The 24,784-nt window shown below is 39.4% G+C and overlaps 1 protein-coding gene and 1 pseudogene across 1 annotated transcript; one reads left to right on the plus strand and one right to left on the minus strand.

The window, feature by feature from the left end:
• The first annotated feature begins 952 nt into the window (after nucleotides 1-952).
• IL26 (interleukin 26) lies at nucleotides 953-14,779 on the plus strand. The gene is made up of 5 exons (XM_046010556.1): nucleotides 953-1,123; nucleotides 1,209-1,265; nucleotides 1,438-1,572; nucleotides 14,437-14,502; nucleotides 14,589-14,779. The coding sequence occupies exons 1-5, from the start codon at nucleotides 953-955 to the stop codon at nucleotides 14,673-14,675; spliced, it is 516 nt and encodes a 171-aa protein (XP_045866512.1). The 3' UTR covers nucleotides 14,676-14,779.
• Nucleotides 10,015-10,146, minus strand: LOC123947745 (annotated as a pseudogene).
• Nucleotides 14,780-24,784: the final 10,005 nt, after the last annotated feature.

The raw sequence follows: 24,784 nt of genomic DNA on the forward strand, positions 1-24,784 counted from the left end.
GTACTTCTTTAGAGGAGGCACCGTGGAAGGTGCAGAGGAATCAATGATGGAAAGTTTGGGTCTCTTTCCTTAAGAAATGTACATGCTACTCAAAGTCTAGAGATTAAGGGGAAGTTTGGGTGGTCATTTTGGAAAGAGATGATAGAGAATTTACTATCTGTGCCAATCAAATCTTGACTATGTTAGGGGAGTTATAATTTCTGAGCTGGAAAGATTCTTGAGAAAAATTGGGAAAGTCCTCTCTTGGGTTTTGTTGCTGGCTGAAGAGTGGTGGTCCCTGAGTGGGGAGGGTGATCCTGGCGAAGGGCTTGGCAAGGGAGATGTGTAAAACCCATGTGAGTTCACGAGCAGGTTTCCCAGGGCTGTCCATTCTACCTTTGGTTAATTTTGGGGGCGGGATATAGGTTAGAAAGGAGGTTTGTTTTTTTGTTTTTTGTTTTTGTTTTTCGATATGGGAATTTTGTTTTATTTTTTAAAAGTTTTTATTGTGTTATGTTAGTTAGCATAAAACACATCCACAAAAATACATCATTAGTTTTTGATGCAGTGTTCCATATGGGAATTTTAAAAAAATCACACAGCCTCCTGGAAATCAGTCTCTTTTACTGGCTTAGCATGACTTTTAAAAATAATGAATCTGTTGTGATATGCAACTGAAATTCTGACTTTTTTTTTAAAGGGGGGGCGCCCAAGCTTACCAGTAAACCTGAACTTTTTTTTCTTAATGTCACAGATGCTGTGGTCAAAGTAGTTTTGGTTATGAAGCAAGCTCTAAAAAAATAGAACAACCAAAGTGATCTTCCTCTATATACACTGTAAGTTATCTACCACAGCATCTCATTGGTGAGGTGGACTTGAGAGCTCAAGTAAGTAGGTTATCCAATCATCTAACCAGCACAAGGAACTGTCTGGCTGCTGCCAGTGACACGAGCCCAGAGTGGGGTGGAGGGAAATGCAGGTGAATTGCATTTGGAGGTCTGGGTTGCTGTTTGCTGCTCTGTCTCTTGCCTTTGCCAAGCACAAGCCATCTTCCTCCACGAAAGGTTGTTACCCAAGGGGAACACTGTCCCAAGCTGTTGACACACTGTACGTCAAGGCAGCATGGCTCAAAACAACAATTCCAGTAAGTATTAGGCTCTGCTTAAGATGATGGGCGAAAGGACATTTGTCATTATGGATGAAACTTATTTCCCTTTGTTTTACTGTAGGAAGACCGCATAAAAAGCATACGATTATTAAAAAAGAAAACAAAAAAGCTATTTATGGTAAGCCAGAGGGTTTTTGTCTCTTTCATTTTTCTACTTGTTTGATGCTTTCTCTACTGCATTTTAATTTTTCCAGATAGCCATCAAGTAATAATCAGGCAGGTGTTTCAGCAACATTTTACCAAAGCTATTCATGCTTTACTTTAGGCAATTTCCTATATGTCATTTATAGAAAAACTGCAGATTCCGAGAACAGCTTCTGTCCTTCTTCATGGAAGATGTTTTTGGTCAACTCCAAGTACAAGTCTGCAGGGAAATACATTTTGTGGAAGAACTTCACAGTCTTAAGCAGCTGTTGAGCCGCTGTGTAAGTATATCTATCCGGCAAATATGGTGAGTTTGAACCTAGAAACCTACCTAACAAGTAGGAAGCTATCTCTGCCCCAAAGGGTGAGTAATAGGGGCTTTCTAACTGTTGGCTTGTGGTCCCAATGGACAGTTTATCATCAGTGAACCAGCACTGAATAAGCATGTAGCAGGTTTCTTTTTCTTTAACTCCTTCCTTCCTTTCTTTCTTTCTTTCTCATACTGATGAGGGCTTTTAGATTACTTTTTACTTAATTATCTAACTTTTTTTTTATTGATTCCTTTTTTAAGGCATAGTCTCGGTCAAAACTTTAAAAAAGAGTGGTATGTCTTCTTTGGGGCTTAAATTACATCATGCTATGGTATGGTCACCGTCGGTCACCACAAGCAATGAGGATTTCATTAGGAAGGTAAAAGTGACCATATTTCTCCATAAACATCCATAGTACTAAAGACCAGTGCAGAAAAATGAAACCAAACACATCAAAATGATTAAGCCAAGATGCGTGCAGTAGTAGTTGACTTGCCTCTGTAGGGAGTGGTGGATCTTTTCTATGAACTTGTTTGGGGTCTGAGGATGCATTCCCAGCCTCTTGTGACTGCACCTTGCAGGAGGTGTAAGGACGGAGTGGTGATGATTGCTAGGTTGCCAGATGGAAAAAAGCTCTCTACTCTAGGGTATTACGGTCATTGAGACTTAAATGCTGGGCAGTTGGAGGCAGATTTTTATTTCTTAAGAGCTAGAATGTCTTTTCCTTGTGGTCCATAAAAGTGCTCCAGACCTCAAGTTGCAGATCAAGGCACAGAGGCATTTTATGTGGGTGAGCTGGTCAGTTAAGTAAAGACTTTCAGTGAATTTGCCTTCTCTTTTGCTTTGGTTAGTTTGTGTTTAAGTTACGTCCTTGTTTGAGACGTGGGTTGCATGGTCTTCCATAAACTCTCTTATTCCATCCAGAAAAGCGCAATGAGAAGAATTACAAACCGGACCTTTGTAGAAGACAGCAAATGCTCTGGGCCAGCTCCCTTGTCTAAACCAGAGGAAAGAACCTCACTTTAGCAGTTTCTATACTTGACTTATACATCTTATTAAGACAGTAAATAGTATAAATAGTCTCTTAAAATTAAGCTGAATTATCATATAATTTTGTATTTCATCCCCCCCACAACTGATTAAATCATAATTACTCCTAGTAGAGCATTTTCACTGCTGAAAGATGGAAGAGGGGAAGATCCCTTGAAGGACTTGATACAGGGGAAATAATGCCATGTAAGGCAGCCACTGTAAGCTAGAGTGAGTCTAAAGCAATAAGTGAGCGGCTCCCTGAATTTCAGTGTCTGGTGACAGGCATCCTTTTCAGCCTGGCTTTGTTTGTTTGTTTTGCCTTTTAAATGCATTCTGTTTCTCTCCATGTTTTCGTTTGAACCCTGGTTCCTCTGCGTAGATGCTGGTCATTGCATCAGCCATCCGATTTAATCTAACGGTTCTTTCAAATGAAGTTGTTAATGATGGGGAGGCACTAGAATAAATCCTTGCCTGGTCCTGTAGTGGGTGTCTGGACATCTGGAACCCCGAAGCCATATTTGTTTTCCCATCAATTCGGTTTCCTCGGCTCAAGTAGCGAGAGAACACATAATGAGCTGTAACAAAAACCAAGCAATGTTCTAGAGGAAAGATTTAGAAAACATAAAACTATCTAGGGACTGTGGTTTGCCTTGATTTGTTTTTGGAGGTTTGTTTTTGTTCTCTCCTGAAAAGACCTGTCAATCAAGACGCTTCTGTCCAAAGAGATGTTTCTTTTAGGGATGTGGGCCACACTGCAGATGGGAGCAGCGGGGCGCCCTTCGCGTGGATTTGGCTGCTTACCAAGGTGGCTGGCACCCCCTTGTGGCCATCTACGAGCATACAGCCAATCAACCTTTCCAAGGGCCACCTGATTCTGGGCTTTCCTTCTTACTTTCTTCCTCCTGAAGCCCACCGTTGCTAGCTCCAGTTAATTTGTCTCTCAAACTGTGGAGTTTATGCCTTGGGATAAAACAAACACTTCTGTGAAACCGAAAAAGAAAACCAGAGGATGAGCCGGCGCTTTGGAAAGACTTCTCAGACATTGCTTTAGGGTAATAGGTGTTTTCTTTGCTTTTAATCTTTTGGCCAGTCATAATTTTGTATTTTTGATAATAGAAGTTGGTATCTGTTTCATATAAATTTACTGAACATCTGCTCTCATGAATAACAAGGGAAGTGAAACAGACAAAATCGGACTTTCCTGAAAATGGTGTTGTAAGGACAAACGAAAACACAAACGCCTGAAACCAAATGGCTGAAAGAAGCGAGTCCGTTTTGCAAACTGACTTTTTGCAGGTCGGCTTACAGCAGGGTGGCCTGCTTCTATATTCTCTAGGTCCTGGGCTGGATGAAGAAGATCAGTATGATTTGGTCTGTGCTCTCGGGAGGGGCAGGAATAACAGGGGAGAAGCTTGAATAAAGGCCTGATTGTATGAAAGGACACACCGTATTCAGGAAGCTGCGAGTAATGAGTGGGAATGTGAAGTAGATTGGGGAGTGGGGAGAGGAGGCTGGTTGGTTAGATTTTAGCCAGGAAATACTGGTAAGGGCCTGGTTAAGAAAGACATGATAACGCAGACCTCTTTGGTGAGGGTAGAGGGGTGGATGGTGGGGGGTGAGGCTCGAGGGATTAAAAACAATGAGAAGAGCCTTGTAATAATGTGCCTGGGGTAAAGTGGTGGTGCTCTAGTGTCATGGGGAAGGGCAAGGAGAGTGAGGAAGAGAGTAGAGTCTGGGATGAGGCAAAGGTTCTTACTTGGGGGGCTGAATCAGGGGCGGTTGCTCATTAACAGTATAGAAGGGGGAAGCTTGGAGAAAGGTAAGTAAGTAGCTTTAGACCTGCTAAAAGTTTCAGAGTCCCATGCATCAGCATAATCATAAGACTAGTATGTACATTTTCCATATATATTTTGTGTGTGTTTAATATTTATGATGTACTTGTTAACAGTGTTGAGATAAAGTTGATATACAACTGAATATGTTTTAAGTGTATAATTTGGTAGTTTAGACATGCGTTTACACCTCTGAAGCCATCACCACAATTAAGGTAATGAATATATCCATCAGTCCCCAGAGTTTCTTTGTGCCCCTTAGTGATTCCCTCCCTTTCTGCCCCATCCCTCTGTCCCCAGGGAACCACTGATCTGCCTTTTGTCACTATAGATTTGTTCGCATATCCTAGAATTTAACATAAATGGTGTATGTGTTATATTCATGTCGGTTTTTTTACACCAAGCATAGTTATTCTGAGATTCACTCCTGCTGTTAGTGTATCAATCATTTATCCTTTTTTTTTTTTTATTTGACAGATAGAGATCACAAGTAGGGAGAGAGGCAGGCAGAGAGAGAGAGAGAAGAGGAAGCAGGCTCCCCGCCAAGCAGAGAGCCCGATGCGGGGCTCAATCCTAGGTCCCTGGGATCATGACCTGAGCGAAAGGCAGAGGCTTTAACCCACTGAGCCACCCAGGCGCCCCAATCATTTATCCTTTTTTATTGCCAAGTAGTATTCCATTGCAATGATATATATACTACAATTTACATATCGATTCACCTACTGTTGGTTATTTTTCTCCAGTTTTTGTCTCTCACAAATAAAGCCATTATGAATACTCATGTACAGGCCTTTGGACAGATATGTTCATTTCTCTTGGGTAGATACCTAGGAATGGAATAGTTGGACTATAGGTTAGGTGTATATCTTATTAAAAAGATGGCTAAATTGCTTTCTAAAGCAGTTGTACCATTTTACATGTTCATCTATAGTGTGTGAGAGTCAGTATCCTTGCTCTTACTTGGTAGAGTCAATGTTTACAGATGCCAGCCAGTGTAGTTGGAGGGTGGTGTTATCGCATTGTGTTTTCCATTTGCATCTCCCCATTACTGAGGTTGAGCATCTCTTTATTTGCCCATTTACTGACAATGTATCTTCTTTGATTTTTATATTTTGCCCATGAAAAAAAAATGAGGTTGGTTATTTTCTTACTGAGTTTTGAGTATGTGCGTTTTAAAATATATTCTGCTTGCCAATCTTTGATCAGATATATAATTTCAAAATATTTTTTCCTGGTCTATGACATCTTCTTATTATTTTAAAAATGTCTTTTGAAGAGAGAAGATATTTTACATTTTTTTGAAGGTTTTATTTTTATTTATTTGAAAGCAAGAGAGAGAGTGGGGTAGAAGGGGAGGGAGAAGCAAGGAGCCTGATACAGAGCTCGATCCCAGACCTCAGGATCATGACCTGAGTCGAAGGCAGATGCTTAACCTACTGGACCACCCAGGTGCCCCGACATTTTACATTTGGATGATGTCCAATTTATCAATTTTTTTCTTCAATGAATCATACCTTTTGTGCCATATTTAAGAAATTTTTATTTAACACAAGGTCAGAAGAATTTTTACTGTGTTTTCATCTAGAATTTTTCTAGTTTTAGGCTTCACATTTAGGTCAATGACTTTTTGCATCTATTGGGATGATCATGTGATTTTTATCTTTTAGAGAACTGATACAGATTACACTGATCTTTAAAGTTGAGCCAACTTTGGATTCTGGGATGAACTCTATCTGGTAATAATGTGTTATCCCTATCAAGAATTGTTAGGTTCAATTTGCTAAAATTTTGTTAATAATTTTTGCATCTACATTTATGAGGGACATTAGTCTGTTGTTTTCTCAACTTGTAATATCTTTGTCTCATTTTTGGAATTAGTATAATGATGGTCTCATTAAATAAGTTAGAAAGTATTCTCTCCTCTTCAATTTTCTGGAAGGATTTGCATAGAATTGGTCCTTTGAAGCCATTTTTGAAGTCAATGGTCCAGTGAAGCCATTTTTGCCTAGAGTTTTCTTTATGAGAAGGTTTTAAGCTAAATATTCTATTTTTTAAATAGATGCAAGGCTATTCAAGTTATCGATTTCTCCTTGAGTGAGCTTTGATAGCTTGTGTTTTTCAATGATTTTATTCATTTCGTCAAATCTACCAAATCTTACCCACCAAATTATCTATGATATTTCCTCACTATCTTTTTAATGTTTTGTAGAGTATAGGTTGCTGTGACTTCTCTCATTCCGAATATTGGTATTTTTTTGTCTTCGCCCTTTTTTTCTGAAATTTTATTGAAATTCATCAATTTTACTGATTTCTGAAAGAACCAGTTTTAGTTTGATTTTCTCTATTATCTTCTGTTTCAATTTCCCTGATTTCCATTCTGAACTTTATTATTCCTTTCTTCTGTCACTTTTGAGTTTAATCTACTTTTTTCTTTCTGGTTTCTTATGGTGAAAGCTCCAGTCACTAACTCAATGTCTTTCAGTGTTTTCTTAAGGTGGAAACTGAGATTATCAGTTTGAGGTTTTGTTTTGTTTTGTTTTGTTTTAATCTTTTCAGTATAGGAATTCAGTGTTATAAACTTCCTTTTTAGTACAACTTTAGCTACATCCCACAACTTTTGCTATGTTGTGTTTTATTTTCACTCACTTTGAAGTACTTTCCAGTTTCCTTTTTGGTTTCTTCTTTGATCCATCAGTTATTTGGAAGGGTGTCATTCAGTGTCTATATATTTGGGATTGTTCCAGATTTTTGATTTTGATTTCCAATTTGATTTTACTTTGGTCAGAGAGCCTCCTTTATATGACTCAAGTCCTCTATTATGTTTGTTGAGCCAAATTATGTGGTCCAGAATCTGGTTAATTTTGGTAAGTATTTTTTGTGTATTTGAAAAAGAGTTGATGTCTTGCTGTTGGGTGGGGTGTTCTAGAAGTGTCCACTAGATCAATTGGTGGTTGCCATTTTTCAACTTTTCTCTATCTTTGGTGACTTTCTTTCTACTTATTTTCTCAATTATTGTCATCTCTGACATTAACTGTGGAGTCTTCCGTTTCTCCTTGAAGTTCTATCAGTACTCATGGAGTTCATGTATTTTGAGGTTCAGCTATTAGGTGCATAAATATTTATGATTGCAGTGTTATCTTGATGAATTGACCCCTTTATTTTATAAAAGTACCCTATTGTCCTTAAGAATATTCTTTGTTTTGAAACCTACTTTTTCTGACACAAATAGAACCACTTCAGTTTTCTTTTGGTTAGTATTAGCATGATATATTCCTCTGTCCTTTTATGCTTAATTTATTTGTGCTTTTTAGTTAAAGGGCATTTTTTTGAAAGATTTTATTTATTTATTTGACAGAGGGAGAGAGATCACAAGTAGGCAGAGGCAGGCAGAGAGGGAGGGAGAAGCAGATTCCCCGCTGAGCAAGGAGCTTGATCCAAGGACTCTGAGATCTGACCTGAGCCAAAGGCAGAGACTTAACCCACTGAGCCACCCAGGCGCCCCCTAAAGTGCATTTCTTATAGGCAGCACATATTTAGGCTCTGTGTGTTTATCCACTCTATCTTTTTACTGGTAGGTTTAGACCATTTACTTTTAAGTGATTGGGTTTTAATATGGTTGGTGTTGAATCTACCACCCTGCCTGTCTTCTATTTACCCAAACTTGTTGGTTCCATTTTTCTGGCTTCTTTCTGGTTGATTTTAAAAATGATTCCGTTTTATCCCTTCTGTTAACTTAATAATTATAACTCTTCGTGTTCTGCCATTTTTGAGACTCTTCATTCCATTGCGCAGATCCAGGTTTCTATCTGGTATCTTCCTTTTCTTTGAAGGATTTCCTTTAACATATCTTGTAGTACAGTTCTATTGGGGATGAATTCTTTCAGATTTTTCCTTTTCTCCTCTTCTTCCTTCTTCTTGTTATTTATTTGTTAAAGATACTGGGACATTTGCCTTACAAAGTTTCTCATAGTCTGTATTTTGATGATTGAATTGTCATAGATTCATATAATTCTTTTTTCTTTATTTTCCATACATAGGTAATTATGCAGAGGTTCTTGATCAAATTCAGGCTTGATGTTTTGGTTGAATCAGTTCATTTGTAGTTTTGTGTATTTTTCATCAGAGAGGCATATTGTATATGGCATTTATATTTACCATGTTAGCAGAATTAATTATTATAATTATAATATATAAATTATAATTATCTATTTTATAAATATATATTTATATAGTTATTAATTATAGTCATACATAAAAATAAATAAATAAATAAAATATGTATAAAAATAAATATATAAAAATATATAAATATAATATATAAAATATATAATTATATAATTGTATATAATATACAAATATTTATTTATATCATAATCTTAAATATTATATTTATATTATAATATATATTTACACATAAATATATATTTATAAATTATTTATAAATTATTTAAATATATCATGTTTAATAAATATATAATATATAAATATATAGAAATAAATATAAATATAATACCTATAAATATATAAATAAATATAAATATATAATATATTAATATAAGTATATTGTATTATATTATAATTTATTATATAATTTTTATTTTATAAATACATATTTATATATTTTTTAGTTATTATATATAATTATAATTATTTTATGGTACTTTACAAATTCTATTATACCTTCTTTATTTATAAGTGGGGGTAAGTCTGTGAACATCACTTACTCCTTACTACTTGACTGTCTTGAGAGACTTATCATATAAAAAAGGCAGCACAAGTAGTTAATTATTTTTCTTTATTTACCAGTTTTCAATATAAGGAATTGCTTTTCTAACATTCTTTCAGGGTGATCAATGAGTTGTTATTTTGTCCAAGTGTTATTATTAACTCATGGACTTATATTATTTTTCATTTTTGAGGAGTCTTTCTGATTTCTGCAAGCTTCTTGCCTTTAGGGATTCTTTGTATGTCCACTAAGACTGGCATTTTATTGAGCCACTCCTAAGAGACAGCACCATGATAATTATCATGGTAGACCATTTGGTCTAGGGAAAAAAAGACAAATTAAAAAACAAAAAGAGATGGTACAATCAAGTCTGAAGTCATATACTGAGGTCAATTTAAGACTTTACATATGATTTTGTATTCTCCCAGAGATTGTGAAAATGCTGTATATGTTTATGATAGATGTAACATAATGGAACTCTTCAGAGAAAGAATTGAGGTTGTTCTTTTGAGAAAACACTAGGAACAGTTAGTTCTCTGGAGGACTGTACTGCGTGTAGCTGTCTAGTCCTTGACGCCCATTTTTCATTTCCTCAGAATGATCAGTAGAGACAGATTTTCCATTTGTGCTTTAGCGGTCATACACAGTACACATTTGTATGATTATTCAAAACATGAGGAGATTGGGGTCACAATACTACGGATTGTATCTGTCCACCCAATTGTCTTTAACAAACCAAAATGCTCACCAATGCCCAGGACATAATTCATTGTTATTAAACAGTAGGCTTGGTGAAGCCTGAAGCCAAAAGCTGGTGTTTGCATTGTATTCATTGATTCATTCATTCAATGAACATTTATTGAGCATTTAGTATTTGCTGAACACTATTCCAATTAGCAATAATCGCGCCTCAGATAAACCTCATTGGCTACCACAAGGCCACTGCGCAAAGCTACTGCTGAAACCTATGCCAGATGCTGGAACAACAAAAACTGCCAGATAACGTCTCTGTCCTTTTAGAACTCCTTGAAAATGCTTCCAGTCTCCGCTTCTGCTGGGGGCTGTGTAGGAAGCAGACGCACAAGGAGCTGGGGCAGGGCTGGAGGCTAGGGGCCTGAACGCAAGACCTGGACTCCAGCCATTTTAGCTGAGACCGGAATGGTGTTCAAATCATCTCTGCTCCCTTCAGTCTGGAGCACTGACCTTCCTCTGCCTACTCGTCCCTTCTCCCTGCTCCTGCCACTTTATCTTACTCAGCCTTCAAGGTGCAACTAATTGGTTTTCTTCTGGAAGCCTACTGGGATCCCACAGTCAGGCTGCTTCTGCTGTCTTAGAGCAATTCTATTTTTTTTTTTTTTTAAATCACAGTATATATCACAGAGTATTTGCATCACTGTCTGTCTCACGTTGTGAGCCATTACTTGTGTCCCAAGGCCATTTTTATCTTGCAGACTACCTTTAAAGATTAAATCAATCGGGATACCTGGGAGGCTCACTTAGTTAAGTGTCTGATTTTTAGTTTCAGCTCGGGTCATGGTTTCAGGGTCATGAGATCGAGCCGCATGAAATCCATTGGGGCTCATTGCTTAGCGGGGAGTCTGCTGGAGATTCTCTCTCCTTCTGTTTCCATCTGCCCCTCACTCACACTCTTTCTCTGTCTCCCTCTCTCAAAAACTTGAAGTGTTGCCTGGTGTTTGTTATTTGATGACAATCTCACACTTTCTTTGAGCTCTAGTTATTCTAGTCCTATGACAAATGGCCTGGAGTCTAGATCATATCTGCTTTGGTCAAGTGTGTCAAATCATTGACATCCATTCCTACAGTAAAATCATCCATTCCAATGATTCAAATCATTGACAGCCATTCCTACAGTAAAAGGGCTGACCCTGTGATGGGCATCGCTTTCAGCAAATGCAACTACACACTGAAGTAGAAGGTAAAGGAAATCGTTCCTTCAGAAATTTCTCTTTCCGAGGAATGTCATCTGAATTGAGACTGTAAAACCCGATTGTTCTCCTGGGTCTGTAGACATGTTGGCAACAGTGAAGAAAAGGAAACCTGCGCAGGATCTCTAGTAGGAGGTCATTTACAATAAATGGAACTCGTGGCACCAGAAAACGTCCCATAAACCAACACAGCCCTAGTGGCAACACCAGCAGCTGTTAAGTGCTTCGTGCTGTTGCTGTTGGGATGGCTGTTGTTGTTTTGACAAACCTTGTTTTCTCCTTTCCTGCTCTTCTCGCTCTTCCTTGATGGAGTGATGTCTTTCTTGTCCTTCCCACTCTGGTGTAGGATGAACTGCAGGTCGGAGTTCTCTGGGCAGAAACTGTAGCCAGCAGGAATGCCTTAATGATATTTAACTTCTGTAATGTCCAGACTTTGGTTAGCTTCTTTGGCTTCCCACTTTCAGTGTTTAATCTTTAAATCCCAGCTCCTGCATGCTTGACCCTGGGCCATGTGACTTGCTTCTGGGCTTTGTAGTTGATTCTTTGCATCTGAGAACTTGGATACATTGCCTTGGAGTTAGGCAAGTGTTGATTCTCTTGATGAAGTTCTCTTTCATCCACTTGCAAGATTTGGACCAACTACTTTTATATTAGACGATTTCAGGTTAGAAGGAATGAGCATCGAATCAAACTCTCTATTTATAAATGGGAAGACTTCTCTAAATTCTTTCCATAGCTACGATCTTGGCTGAACCTAGACTTGGTTATTTCTAGAATTTCCTTTTGTAGTTCCAGTCTGAAAAACAAATGATTTTGAAGGGGTGGGGGGTGGGAGGTTGGGTGAGCCTGGTGGTGGGTATTAAGGAGGGCACGTATTGCATGGAGCACTAGGTGTGGTGCATAAACAATGAATTCTGTCACACTGAAAAGAAATTAAATAAAAAAAAATTTTTTTAAGTGTACACACACACACACACACACACACACACACCCCAACCATGGGATTTCTTCTGTTTATTATCACATCATCCATTTTTGAGTTGAAATCTCTGTCTCTGTCTCTGCCAATTGGCTTCACCATTTAAAGCCATCTCCAGTGTTTCTCTTCTGTAATGCAGAGCAGAGATCTTCGAGCTAATCTGTCTTTGGAAATGGATTTTCAATTTTTTCAACAAGAGACTAGCTTAGTTGGAATATATTTTCTAAGTTACGCTGGGTTTTGTTGTTGTTGTTGTTGTTGTTTTGTTTTGGTATAATGGAATGGTTTTAAGTACAGACTCTGGGCCCTGAATATTTGGGTTCAAGTCTCAGCTCTTCCACTTACTGTGTGAACACAGGCAGAATATTAACTTCTGTGCTTCAGTTTCCTAATCTGTAAAATGAAGATGGCAATAACACCTATTTTATAGGATTGTGGGGAGGGCAGAGGACATGAATATGGTTGGAGCCTTCAGATTAGTGCCTGACATCTGTTGACTGTTATTATTTTCCCCTAACAATCTTCTCAGCATTTTTGTCTTCACTTGAAGGGGAATTGGGATAAAGAAAAAAGCTCCCAGACCTGCTGAATTTTTATCTTCTAATAGTGATCGGTATTTCATTGATTTTCCTATCCACAACTTCTATTTAGTAACTTTTTGTTCGTCATCATGTCTTTAGTGTCTAGCCCTAAAGGTTGACACTCAGTAGGCCCTTCATCAATGTTTGCTTAATGAATGAATGGATTCTTTCTGACGAATTCTCTGACATTGGTTACCACTGTCCTGGATCTGTCATGCACTGTTTTGACCTCCCTGGATCTGGTCTGGGTTGAAATGTCCTCTTTTTAATTCAGGTCTCTTATCACAGGGCAGTCTAATACCATGATTGTGAATCCTGCAAACCAGACCTTTACCAGAACGTTCTGTGTCTGCAGCTCTTCTGTGCTTAATCAGGGAAGCCACCTTGACAAGAAGGGTCTCTTCCTTACTAAGCAGGGTCTGACCTGAAAGCAGAGTCCCCATTTGGGCAGTTCTGACACTATCACCACCTTTATGCCCCGTAATAGCATCTGGGGTATAGCTGTCAATCATTGTAGTTGTCTCCTCTTGATAAGGAAGAGACTACATGCTGTCCATTTTCCCCGATCTCCTGATTGTGTTAGGGCTAGGGGGAAGTATTGGTTGACACTGGCCATGTTTTGATTTTTTTCAACAAACGTTGTCATTTATCTGCTTCCATTTTGTGAGTTTTAATCGTTATCTTTGTTGATGTCCCTGGCCCTATTTTATCACTAGGATAGGACCTCCTGTGACACCTTCGACAAGTGACAACCACTGGGCCTTGGCTTTCTTTTCTGTAAATTGAGAAGAACTGACTTATACAATCTCTTTGGTCTATTCCAGCACTAAGCTTCTATGAGTAAAAACTAAAGAGATAAATTAGACATTTTCACCTTTTTCTTCCATTTCCTTTAATGAAGCCTATAGAAATGTGTGGGCACATAAAGGACAAAGTTAATGTCCTCCCACTTGATTTCTATGCTCAGATAAGGACTGGAAATTCACCTCCACAAAGGAGATAGGCCATTTCTCCTGGCCTGGCTACTAGCCATCTTCTTCAAAACACCAACCTGCTCCTTCTCCTTTTATACAAACTAATATTTCCTGATCCTTTCTCCTGGCAATCAACACCTGAGTATTGTACTCTGCAATGCACATAGCAGAGTGATTTTTCAAAAAAGGGAATTTTTTTCTTGTTGGTTCCCACATCTTCCATGTTTCCTACATCTCCCTCTTATGATTGGCCTAGCCAAGTTGTTGTTCTTTTAGTTTCTGGGAAGCACTAAGCCTTTCCACCTCAGGGCCTTTGCACACCTTCCCCTCTGCCTGAGGTATCCTCTCCTGTGCACCCTCCCCAACACCCTCTTTCTTTTTTTCACTTCCTCATACAACTGGATCCTTCTTATTTTTCAGATCTCAATTTAAATGTCATTTTTCAGAAATGCCTTCTCCGATCACCCTATTGAAAGTAGGTCATTCCTGTAAATTCTTTTAATAGAGCCCTAGGCAATACAAACACAGATTTCATTGTAGTTTGTTACTTACTGTTTTTAAATTGATTACCTGCTTACATACCTGTTTCTCCCATGAAACTGTAACTAACCTCAGTGATGACAGAAACCAACTATTATTTACCTGCCAGTGTACACCTATGCCCAGGACATTATACCTGCTCACTACATGCTCACTGAATAGATGGAAAAGTATTATTAGAGCCTCTTCAATAATCTAATCTGTGTTTTCTGTTGATTTATTAGATTTCCTGTGCTTCCTCAGCTAGAGAGATGAAAACGATTACCAGAATGAAAAGAACATTTTTTGGGGTAAGTATGTCAAGTCATTGTTTTTGAGTACTCTGTTTTTTTAAATGTGAAAAATTTCTGCTTTTATATCTTCACTTTATCTGCAGATTGGAAACAAAGGAATCTACAAAGCCATCAGTGAACTGGATATTCTTCTTTCCTGGATTAAACGATTCTTGGAAAGCATTAAGTAATGCAAGGAGCCAAATGCATGAATTGGATTGCTAATTTGGAATGTAATGCGAACCCCTGGAAATACATTTGTAAGAGTCTATTTCTTTAAAAAAGTTTTTGTGCAAGTTAAATGATGCAGAATAGACTATGGGAATTTAACATAATAAAGTTCTGGGGATATGTAAATTGTCACTAATATGTACGTTTTCTTTATTTTCAAAGAATGTTTTCACTTTGAACATGTTTTGTTTTTCCCAAGTACATTGTATAAACTTAATTTAAAGCTGTATCATCAGAATTAATTCACGTAATATTTGTGGAGGAAATGACAGCTTTCTGGGATACAATCTAATGTTATTGTGACTTACATAGATGCTATGTATATGATTATTACCTACTGAAGGGTTTGATGATTAACAATTATGCCTGGTATGAACTTAGCTCCTAACAGATTTTATTTTAATTAAATACACTGAGTTTCTTTCTCCTGGATGTCCTTTCTATGAAAGCATGCTGGAATTTCATGAGTACAACCAGTGCAGGCTTAGGCCAACAGTAATGGGAGGCCTACTTTGTCTGTTTGTTTATTTATATTGAAGTATCCTTGACACACAATGTTATGTTAGTTTCAGGCGTTTTGAGAAGCTTATACATTGTGCTATGCTCATCACAATTGTAGCTACCATCTGTGTCACCACACAATGCAATTACAATACATTTGACCATATTCCCTTTGCTGTGCCTAGCATTCCCAGGACGTATTCATTTCATAACTGGAAACCTGTATCTCCCACTCCCCTTCACCCATTTTCCCAATCCTCAACCCCTATCCTCTGGCAACCATCAGTTTGTTCTCTGTATTTAGTTATAGTTCTGTTTTGGGCACCTTACTTCCTTTTTTTTTTTTTTCTAAAGATTTTTTATTTATTTGAGAGAGAGAGCACACATGCACACATATGTGAGGAGGAGGAGGGACAGAGGGGGAGAGAGAGAGTCTCAAGCACACTCCCCAATAGAGCCCAATGCAGGGCTTGATCTCACAACACTGAGATCATGACCTGAGTCAAAATCCAGAGTCAGATGCTTAATCATCAACTGAGTTACCCAAGCACCCCTGGACACCCTAATTTCTTGGGGGAACACCCAAGAGCTGGGACCCTGGGGACAGGAATATACATCCTGGCTTTGCCATGGACTTGAGAGGATGCGGTGTACCCATGGCCTCATTGTCCCCCTTTTAGGGCACCTTGTCTTCTAGAGGCACCTTCACAGTTCAGTCTAACTGTGCTGCACTTCCATAGAGCCCGGGTCTCAAGTCTTGGTTACACACCATTCCTATGCTGCTGCCATACTTAGGGACTTCAGACATGAGAGGGGTTGTGAAATATTCATTTGATGGTCAGCAAACTTTAAGTCCTTAGGAAAAAAATTAAAATTCACTTGTGCCCCCAAATATTTCTGGTGAATGAATTCAGTGTTTTTGTTTGTCTACTTCCCAGAATCTTTGGTTTGGCCAAAATAGTCAAAAGCCTACTAAACTCAGTCAGAAGCACTCTAGGAATGTGAAGGTCATTATCCTGTAAGAAACCAATATCCATATGTTAGTGCCTATTCCCAGACTTTTTAAATGCCAAGGGAAAAAATGTGTTTTAGTGTGTTTGACTAAGACTGGCATTCTGAAAAGGCAGCTAAGAACAGAGAAGCTGGTGTCCTTCTGCATAGTGAGAAAAAAGTGTTTGGTGGGGTCACTGGGCTCTAGATGAAGACTTCTCTTGAGTTTACAAGTCTTACTCTGGACTCTGTCAGAACCAGAGATGGTTACATTTTGGGAAATGGCCATATACCCCCAAACTCCCACATGATGCTCTGTGAACCCTAAAACTATTTAACATTTATAGGTAGAGATTTCTTCCAATAGATCCTTCCTGGATCATGCCTGAGAGACTACATTTCCTTTGAAAATGTGTATGCCAGCATATGATTAGAGCTAAAGGAGTTGCATCTGCTCTTAGCACGGGGTAGAACAGAAGAAGCCTGGAATACCAACGAGCAGCATGGAGTGGTGGGTAGAGCCCTCAGTGAGGTTAAGAGACCCAACTAGTCCCAACTTCTTGCAGACCTCTGCCCACAGCACCAGATGGTCACCCATACAAATTGTCAACCCCCTCCCTAGCCATCCATCCCCTCTCCCCTCATCACTCATCTAAACCACTTCTCTCCCACTAACATGCTTCTATTGACTTGTTTATTGGCTATCTCCACCATATGAGAATATAGGTTCTGTGGGGCAGGATGTTGTCTGTTTTGTTCCCTGGAGGATTCCCAGTGCCCAGAACAGGGCCCAAATACAGGACTCGACCTAAACATGTGGTAAATGTATGGACCCAGGAGAGAATAGATTGAGGCCTTGGTCCCACTGCTGTTAGGATGTATGGCCAATGTCTCTTGGACCTCCATTTCTGGATAGTCCTGATTGAAATTAACTACCACAGGTGATCTGTACTGGTATCTGCGTAATGAGGGATTAAGACTGTCATTTACTCCAGTTCCACTCCCTCCTCTAGGTCTCACACACCTTCTTGCATCTCTTCCCACCTCCTGCCTCCAGTACCATCCCCACCCCAGTTGGCCTGGTTAATTTCTTCTGATCCTTTAAGATTTCATTCAAACATTATTCAGCTGTTAATGGTTTCATACATGCTTTACTCCTTCACAGAACCTATCGTAATTATAATTCCTCTGTATATCTGTTTCTCTCACTAGATTCTCTTTCTCTGATTCACTGCAGCTCTTCTCAGACCCTAACACATAGTAAGTGCCCAACAAATATTTGTTGAGTGAATATTCAGTGAATAAAATATTGAATTGAATTAGATAGTCTCCAAGATTTCTTCTGGCTCTGGCATATCTCCTGCTATAATTTTTATTGGTTAGTATGAATCTTGAGGAATGTAATGTCACAGTGCTTCTCAACCTGAGTCCTCTAAGAGTACCTATATTATTATTTGCATAACAATGGATTTAAATCAACTTACTTTTTTACTTGCCCCCAATAAAAAAGGTAACTGCAAATAAATATATGACTCTTAACTTGAATAGATACATTTTTTAAAAAATTATTTATTTATTTATTTATTTGACAGAGAGAGAGAGTGAGTGTAAGCGGGGGGGTGGGGGGGGTTGGGGAGAGGCAGAGGGAGAAGCCCAATGAGCGGGGAGCCCCGTTTAGGGGTCCAATCCCAGGACCCTGGGGTCATGACCTAAGACAAAACCAGACAGTTAACCGACTGAGCCACCCAGGCGCCCCTTAAACAGATACATCCTTAACTAATATATGTTCATTTGCATACCATGTAGAATCATCTTGCAAACCCCAGGCGGAATGTGTCTTACACATTGGGAAACACTGCATTATAATGAATTTCCACTGCCTCATTCTGGTCCAACTTAGAAATTAGAACCTGATCATTTTAACCTGCCCACAGATACCAGTGTAGAAAAAGTCAAGCCACGACGTTCAGGTTTCAAACTGGTTTCAGAGTTCCTGTCATTGTTTCCAGACATAGAGGCACGAAAGCACACTCACCCAGTCAGTCATTCCGCGGGGCTTCTGACTGGCGCTCTTCGCAGAGGATGCCGGGATAGCAGTATGGCGCCGGTCCTTCCTTCTGCAGTGTCTGGGAGAGCGGCGTCAGCCCAGGGAGCCCTGGTGGATGCCCTTGGGGGATGAACCTTCCCAGGGAGGAAAGCCACTGTCCTTCCTCACAGGGAGGCTTCTGGAGCGCTCAGATGTGTTATACACGTGGTAGCAACAAAAAGCGAAAGCTCAGTCGGGCTGAGCAGAACATCTCAAAAGCAGACGTGGAATGTGCTGTGAATTACTAACATCAGAAGAACTCGTAAGAATGGAGTCCTTCACCGGGGCTGTGAGTTATTTACAATGAAAACCAGTCAATTTTATGACTGCTGATTGTATACTAACTGCTTGCCACACGGACATGGCTGAGGTAATAAGGACAAATAAAACTCAGTTTCTCTGGCAAGTTAGGACCTAGGACAAGGGATAGGTAGGAGGATAATCACATGATGAAATACAAGCAAAACAGAGGAATATACGAAGTGCAGTGGGGTGGAGGGCAGGACACGCTGCACTGAGGTGAAGTCTGAGGGGATTTATCCTTTGAGACTCAACTCAGGTGTCTCCTCTTCCAGCAAGACTTCCTTGCTTGATTCCCTTCTCCAAGCCCCCATTCCCTTTCAGAATAGCATTTAGCACATCGGATCATAATTTTTTGTTTGCTTGCTTATTTCTTTTTCTGAAGGCACAGACTCTTATTCAGTGTGGTGTCCTCAGTGTTTAACATGCTACTTGTCATGGAACGGTCATTCTGGAAATATTTTTGGAATGAAATAACGGAGAGGTGGGGGGAAACAATGACAGCGAGGCTGAAGAGAGGGAATGGTTTTGGGAGATATTTAGCAGGTAAAGTGTATAGAACCTGGAGATCATTGGATCGGTACTGACGGAGTAGTCGAGGATGACTCTGGGTTTTACATTTTTTTACTGATTTGCAGTAAATCAGTAAATTTTTCTGAGGACTCAGAAAAATGCATTGTAATGAACAGAAGTTCATTGCTTTTTGGACGAACACAGAAATGCTTTGAAATTTGGACTTCATAGGAGTGTAGGATCTCATTATTTGAAAGGACCAATCAGACCACATTGTCCAGTCTTGCATCTTATACAAGAACCTTCTTTATACGCTTCTCATCTAGCATGTGCTTGAGCACTTGCACTTCAGAAAGACAAATTACTTCTGCCCTATCTTGAAATAATCCTGCCTTTTAGAAATGTGTTTAGATTTCCTCTGAAATCCTCTTGAAAACTTCCTTCTATTTTCCTAGTCCCCAAATTTGAGGTTTCAAGTACTTCTGTCCCATCTTTCATTTAGTTTAGTTATGAAGTATTTTTTAGAGATTAGTTAGGAAGTATTTTTTAGAGATTTTATTTATTTATTTGAGAGAGAGAGAGTGCACATCTACAGAGGGAGAGTGGAAGAGCACAGTCAGAGGGGGAGAAAAAGACCCTGCTGAGCAGAGAGCCTGATGTGGAACTTGATCCAAGGACTCTGAGATCATGACCTGAGCCGAAGGCAGACACTTACCCAGTTGAGCTACCCAGGAGCCCTATTTGGGGGTATGTTGGGGAAGAGGAGGCTCTTCCCGTTCCTTTTAAAGGTTCAGCCTGGATGTTAACATGCACCATCTGTGTGTACATTCGAGGCTCCACAACTTAGTTACAGGGTCACACCCAGCTCTAAGGGAGGTGGAAAATGCAGCCACCTAAAAATCAAGGGTCCTGTCCTGTGAGAGAGGGGGAGGAAATGGACATTCGGTAACACACCCACATAAGAAACACTTGCAAACAGCAATCGTTTCCTCTTGTTTTCACTTCAGCTTCATCATCTCTTCCCACGTAATCTCTTTTCTGGGCAACATGGCTTCACATTTCCCCACCTATTTTCCAGTGGCATGGTTTTGGATGCTTTCAATACTTGAGATTAATTCTCTTCCAAATGTATTCCCAACTGTTCTAAATGAATCCCCGTTGGGTTCTTGGGCCATGTTTTCTCGCAATCATTCCCTCACTTTTCTCTTTTATACTTTATAACAGTTTTAAAAAATTATAAAAATACTATATGTTGTTGTAGAATTGAAATAATAACTAAAAAGGCATATAAAGAAAATCATCATCTCTCTGCCTCTCTACCTCCACCTTCCCAGTGAGCCAATGATGGTGGTTTGCTAGCTTTTGCCTTATTTTTCTATTTTAGTCAATAACAACAATGAAGAAATCTATACACCTATGTACTTATCTTTCCTTTTTTTAGAATCAGAAATGGTATCACATTATTTATTTGTACTCCACTCAACCACTCAGGGGGACAGATAAATATATATAAAATTTGGAAAGATATTCATTTTAATAGTTATAAAATATTCCATATATTGAGTACAGGATAATTTATTCAACCATTCCAGTTTGCTGTTTTGATTTTTATCCATACATAGCAGGCTGTAATGAGCATTCTTGTATGTATATCCTATTTTTATTTTTATAGGAATGCTTTCGAGAAGCAGGATTGCAGGGTCACAAGGTATGATAAATATGGCCAAATTATTTCTTCTAATTCTTATATTGTTAATTTCCCCCAAATTCTTGCTAGCACTGGCTATTATCAGTATTTTTCCGTTTTTGCCCAACTGATGGTTGAAACAGCATCACATTTTTCTAGCTTGCCTTTCCGTGACAACTTGTCAGATTGATCATCTTTTCATATGTATTCTCCATTTACACTTTCTTTTTCTGAGATACATACCTGAAAACGTCCTGTGGGCCATTTATTTAATAATAAGAATGAAATCTTATCCAGGTCTAACTAAAACACTACATTGTAATTGGTTTTAACATTTCAAATAGTTTAATAGAGAGAAGCCTGCCCTGGAAAATACATTGTGCTTTCTCTTTACCCATCCAAAGTCCACTCTGCTCAGCAAGATATTGCTGAGCAGTGACTTCTCCCCTTTCCCCCAGGTGAGATGGGGGGTGGTGGTGCTGCACCACAGCTGCCTGCTGCTCTGAGTGTTCCAGGGAGAGGGAGAAACCCAGCTCTAAACTCAGATGTTTGCATATGCTGTGGGAAGTAGAGATGGGAACTGAGCATCCTCTAGGGGGAAGGAGAACCCACTTGCCTATTCAGCACCTATCCAAAGCTTCCTCCAACTCCTTCTGCTCCCTGCCCTTCAAAACTACACCACCCATATCCCAGGTGATTTAGGATGAACCATGTTTGTTCCACTTTCTCAAGAATGAACTCTGATCTATATAATTCTAGCAACCGTTGAAGACCAGGGATGGTGCATTGATGTCCTTTGAAACCCCACTTCTCCCCTTGCATCAAATGCCTTCATGCATCACTGGTTGGAAAAATTCTTCACAAATAAAGGTAGCTGGCATAGAAAAAAGTGTCTAAGAGAAGCGGCCATCCTCTTTAAAATTGCACATCTCCTACCATGGCACTCCACATTCCTTTTCCTCCCTCTCCATAGCTTGTATCACCTTTAACATACTATACAAATGACTACCATATTATTTCTATTTAGTGTTGCCTGTCTCCTTCTACTAGAATTTAAGTTTCAAGATGGAGGGAATTTTGTATAATTTTTTTACTATTGTGTCTCCAGTACCTCACCAGTGCCGTACCCAAATAGGCACTCAATAAATAAACTGCTGTTGAATGAATCAATGAGTGAGTGAATGGTGTATTCAAAGATAAGGGCAAAGAGCCAAAGGAGCCCTGTTGCCACGAATTCTGGAAATCCTAACCATGGCTGGTTCCTAACCTTACCCTCTATGACAAGATAGGAACTTCAGCAAGAGAGTGGGTGAAATGGCTTCCCAACCATGTGGTTGCATTTCTTTTAAACAGAACTCTTTCCAAAACAGTTAATCTGAAATGAGGCTCTGGTGATTTTTGATTTTCCATTTACCCCTATCATGTGTGATGGAGTCCTGCCCCATTCAGATCAAGCTTAGAGTAGCTTAGACTGAGAAGACAGATTTGGGGCTTAGATATGGACAGCCATGACTGCCAACAGCCTTGGCAGAGTAAGATAATCTTTTGACTCTTTTCTACTGATGAGAAGGCATTCTCTGTAGAAATCAGGTCCCTGAAGTACTTTCTAGCCACGGTGGTTTGGAAACTCTGGTGAGAATGTCAAGTACAAGCTATAGTGGATGGTGGAGTCCCAGCTTTTCATTCCTATGTTAGGGTTCCCTAGTCACAGTGATTGATAGAGAATTCTCGAATGAGCCCATGATCCAAGAAGGTCCAGTCAGAGTGAATTCTAGGATTCTCTACCCGGGCATGGGGGAGCAGTGTGGGGATGGAGGCAGAGTCTCTCTCTTCTCTATGAGCCTTAAGCTTGAAAGGATATGGGCTGAACTACTATAGCCATGTTACCACCATGAGGACAGAGCCTGGCTGAGAATCAAGCTAACACTTTAATCACCTAGATTCTGGAAATCCACAACTCCCTGGGGTTCTTTCTACCTTACTTGGATACTGCTTCAAAGGCCCTTAAGTTAGTTGCTATGTGAAAATCACAAATTAGAGGACCCCAGGGCTGGCTTTGGGCCTGTGCTAATCCTTGTGAGAGATTGCTATGAGATACAGTCAATTCCACCCCAAGGCTTGAAATACTGTCTGTGTGCAGTTGACTCCACTGATGTATCCAGACTGACCTTTCCCCTGAATTCCATACTCACACAGCCAGTATCCTTGACATTTCCATATAAGGCATCACACCAGAATGTCAAAAGCAAAAATTTTATTTCCTCTTCTAAAATCATTTCATCCTTTAGTCTTCTGTATCTTGGAAATACCAGGTAAAATAACATCATGGTTAGGCACACAGCCTCCTCAGTCAATGGAACCTGCATTCAAATATTGGCTGGAATTTAAAGACAGAGTGAGCTTCGTCTCTCTAACCCTCCCTTCTCTCATCTGTACAGTAGTGATGATGGATTTAGAATCTATTTTTAGTGTTGTTTGTGAGGATTAAATGAGGTAATATATGTAATGTGGTTAGAACCATGACTGGTACGTAATAAAAACTATAAAGCATGAGTTCTTATTTTTATGTGATTAATCATCACCTACTCAATTGTTAAAGCTTACCATCTAGGGTTATCCTTGACTTCTCTTTCTTTTCTCATACCCCAAACCAAATTTATCAGCATGTCCTTTTAGTTCTCCCTCCCTAACATACCCCATATCCCCCATTAGTATACCCTGGCCCATGTCACTGGCGTCCATGCAGAAGTCCCCCATCTGACTGGTATCATTTTCTCCACTCACCTCCTGCCCCCAAATTCAGCCTTGTCACAGCTTTCAGAGAGAACTTAAAAAGCATAAGCCAAAACATATTTCCTGTGTGATCCCTTTCAGTGGCTTCCCTAACATTGGGAACAAATTGTATTATCTGGCCTGGAAGGTCCTGCATGAATTACCTGGCCTTTCTCACTGACCTCACATCTGAATGACCTGTCTATTTCTGAAGCATTCAAGATCACTGTCTGGGACCCTTCTTATTCCCTCCTCCCTGTAGAGCACCCTCCTCCAGGTATCTGCACAGCTGGCCTTTCATTCAGGTCTCAGCTCAAGGGTCCCTTCTGTCTAGATTCATTCCTTTCTATCTTCACAAGAACAGAGGTCTTGTCCAGAGAGTTTAGGACTCTTCCTATCTACTCATTGTTGGCCTCTCTCTTATTTTTACCTCTATTCCTAGCCTAAGATTCCTCCTCTGGATTCTTCTTGCTGCCACAATACTTATGCTGTGCCACTTAACACACCATACTGTGACTTTTGATTCCTTGTCCAGATCTCTTACCCAACCAAGAACTCAGTAAGAGCAGGGATTATAGACAACAAAAACAACAACCCCCCCCCCCCCGAAAAAAAACAAAATTAAAAAGTAGGGATTATGCCTTATTGGTCTTCGTACTGCCAATATATAATGAGAGCCTAGAACATAGTAGGGCTATGGATGTCATAGGAATGAATGAATGAAGCATTATTTATTACATGGGTCAAAGATTTCGACAAGTTCATCAGAATGAAAAGAGACATGATCTCTGAGGATAAAAGTAATAATCCTCATAATAAAAGACGTTTTGTGGAAAATGATTCTTGCTCTTAAACTGGTCCATTTGGGCACTATTTTTAGTGTTGATGTAGTGTTTAGTGTGCTGAAGAACACAGCAACATGCAATAGGTTTTCTTTGTCTGTATTTTTTGAGTAGATGGTGGATCTTCTAGACAGCTATTTCCTTAAGTCACTTGTGGTTCCAAATGAAGTAGCAGAAGAATGTTTATTTAGTTTCAGAACAGATTTTTTTTTTTTTGTAGGGGGGGAGTCTGTGTTCAGTCTGGGAAAGACTGTCACTTATTTCTAGCAGATTCTGTTCTTAAAGTAGGAAACAGGTCTGTTTCTTGATGGTACCTAATCTATTTTATAGCTTCTCTACTTTCCCCACAATGATGCTTTCTAAATTCTGACGAACTGG

The sequence above is a fragment of the Meles meles genome, chromosome 7 (assembly GCF_922984935.1).
Source record: "Meles meles chromosome 7, mMelMel3.1 paternal haplotype, whole genome shotgun sequence".
In the NCBI taxonomy this organism is placed as follows: Eukaryota; Metazoa; Chordata; class Mammalia; order Carnivora; family Mustelidae; genus Meles; species Meles meles.

Excerpts from the sequence above, each read along its gene's own strand:
- IL26 (XM_046010556.1), top strand. The coding sequence starts at position 953 with ATGCAGGTGAATTGCATTTGGAGGTCTGGGTTGCTGTTTGCTGCTCTG. Across the intron at positions 1,124-1,208 it reads GGCTCAAAACAACAATTCCA|GAAGACCGCATAAAAAGCAT; the intron begins GTAAGTATTAGG and ends GTTTTACTGTAG. Across the intron at positions 14,503-14,588 it reads TGAAAAGAACATTTTTTGGG|ATTGGAAACAAAGGAATCTA; the intron begins GTAAGTATGTCA and ends CTTTATCTGCAG.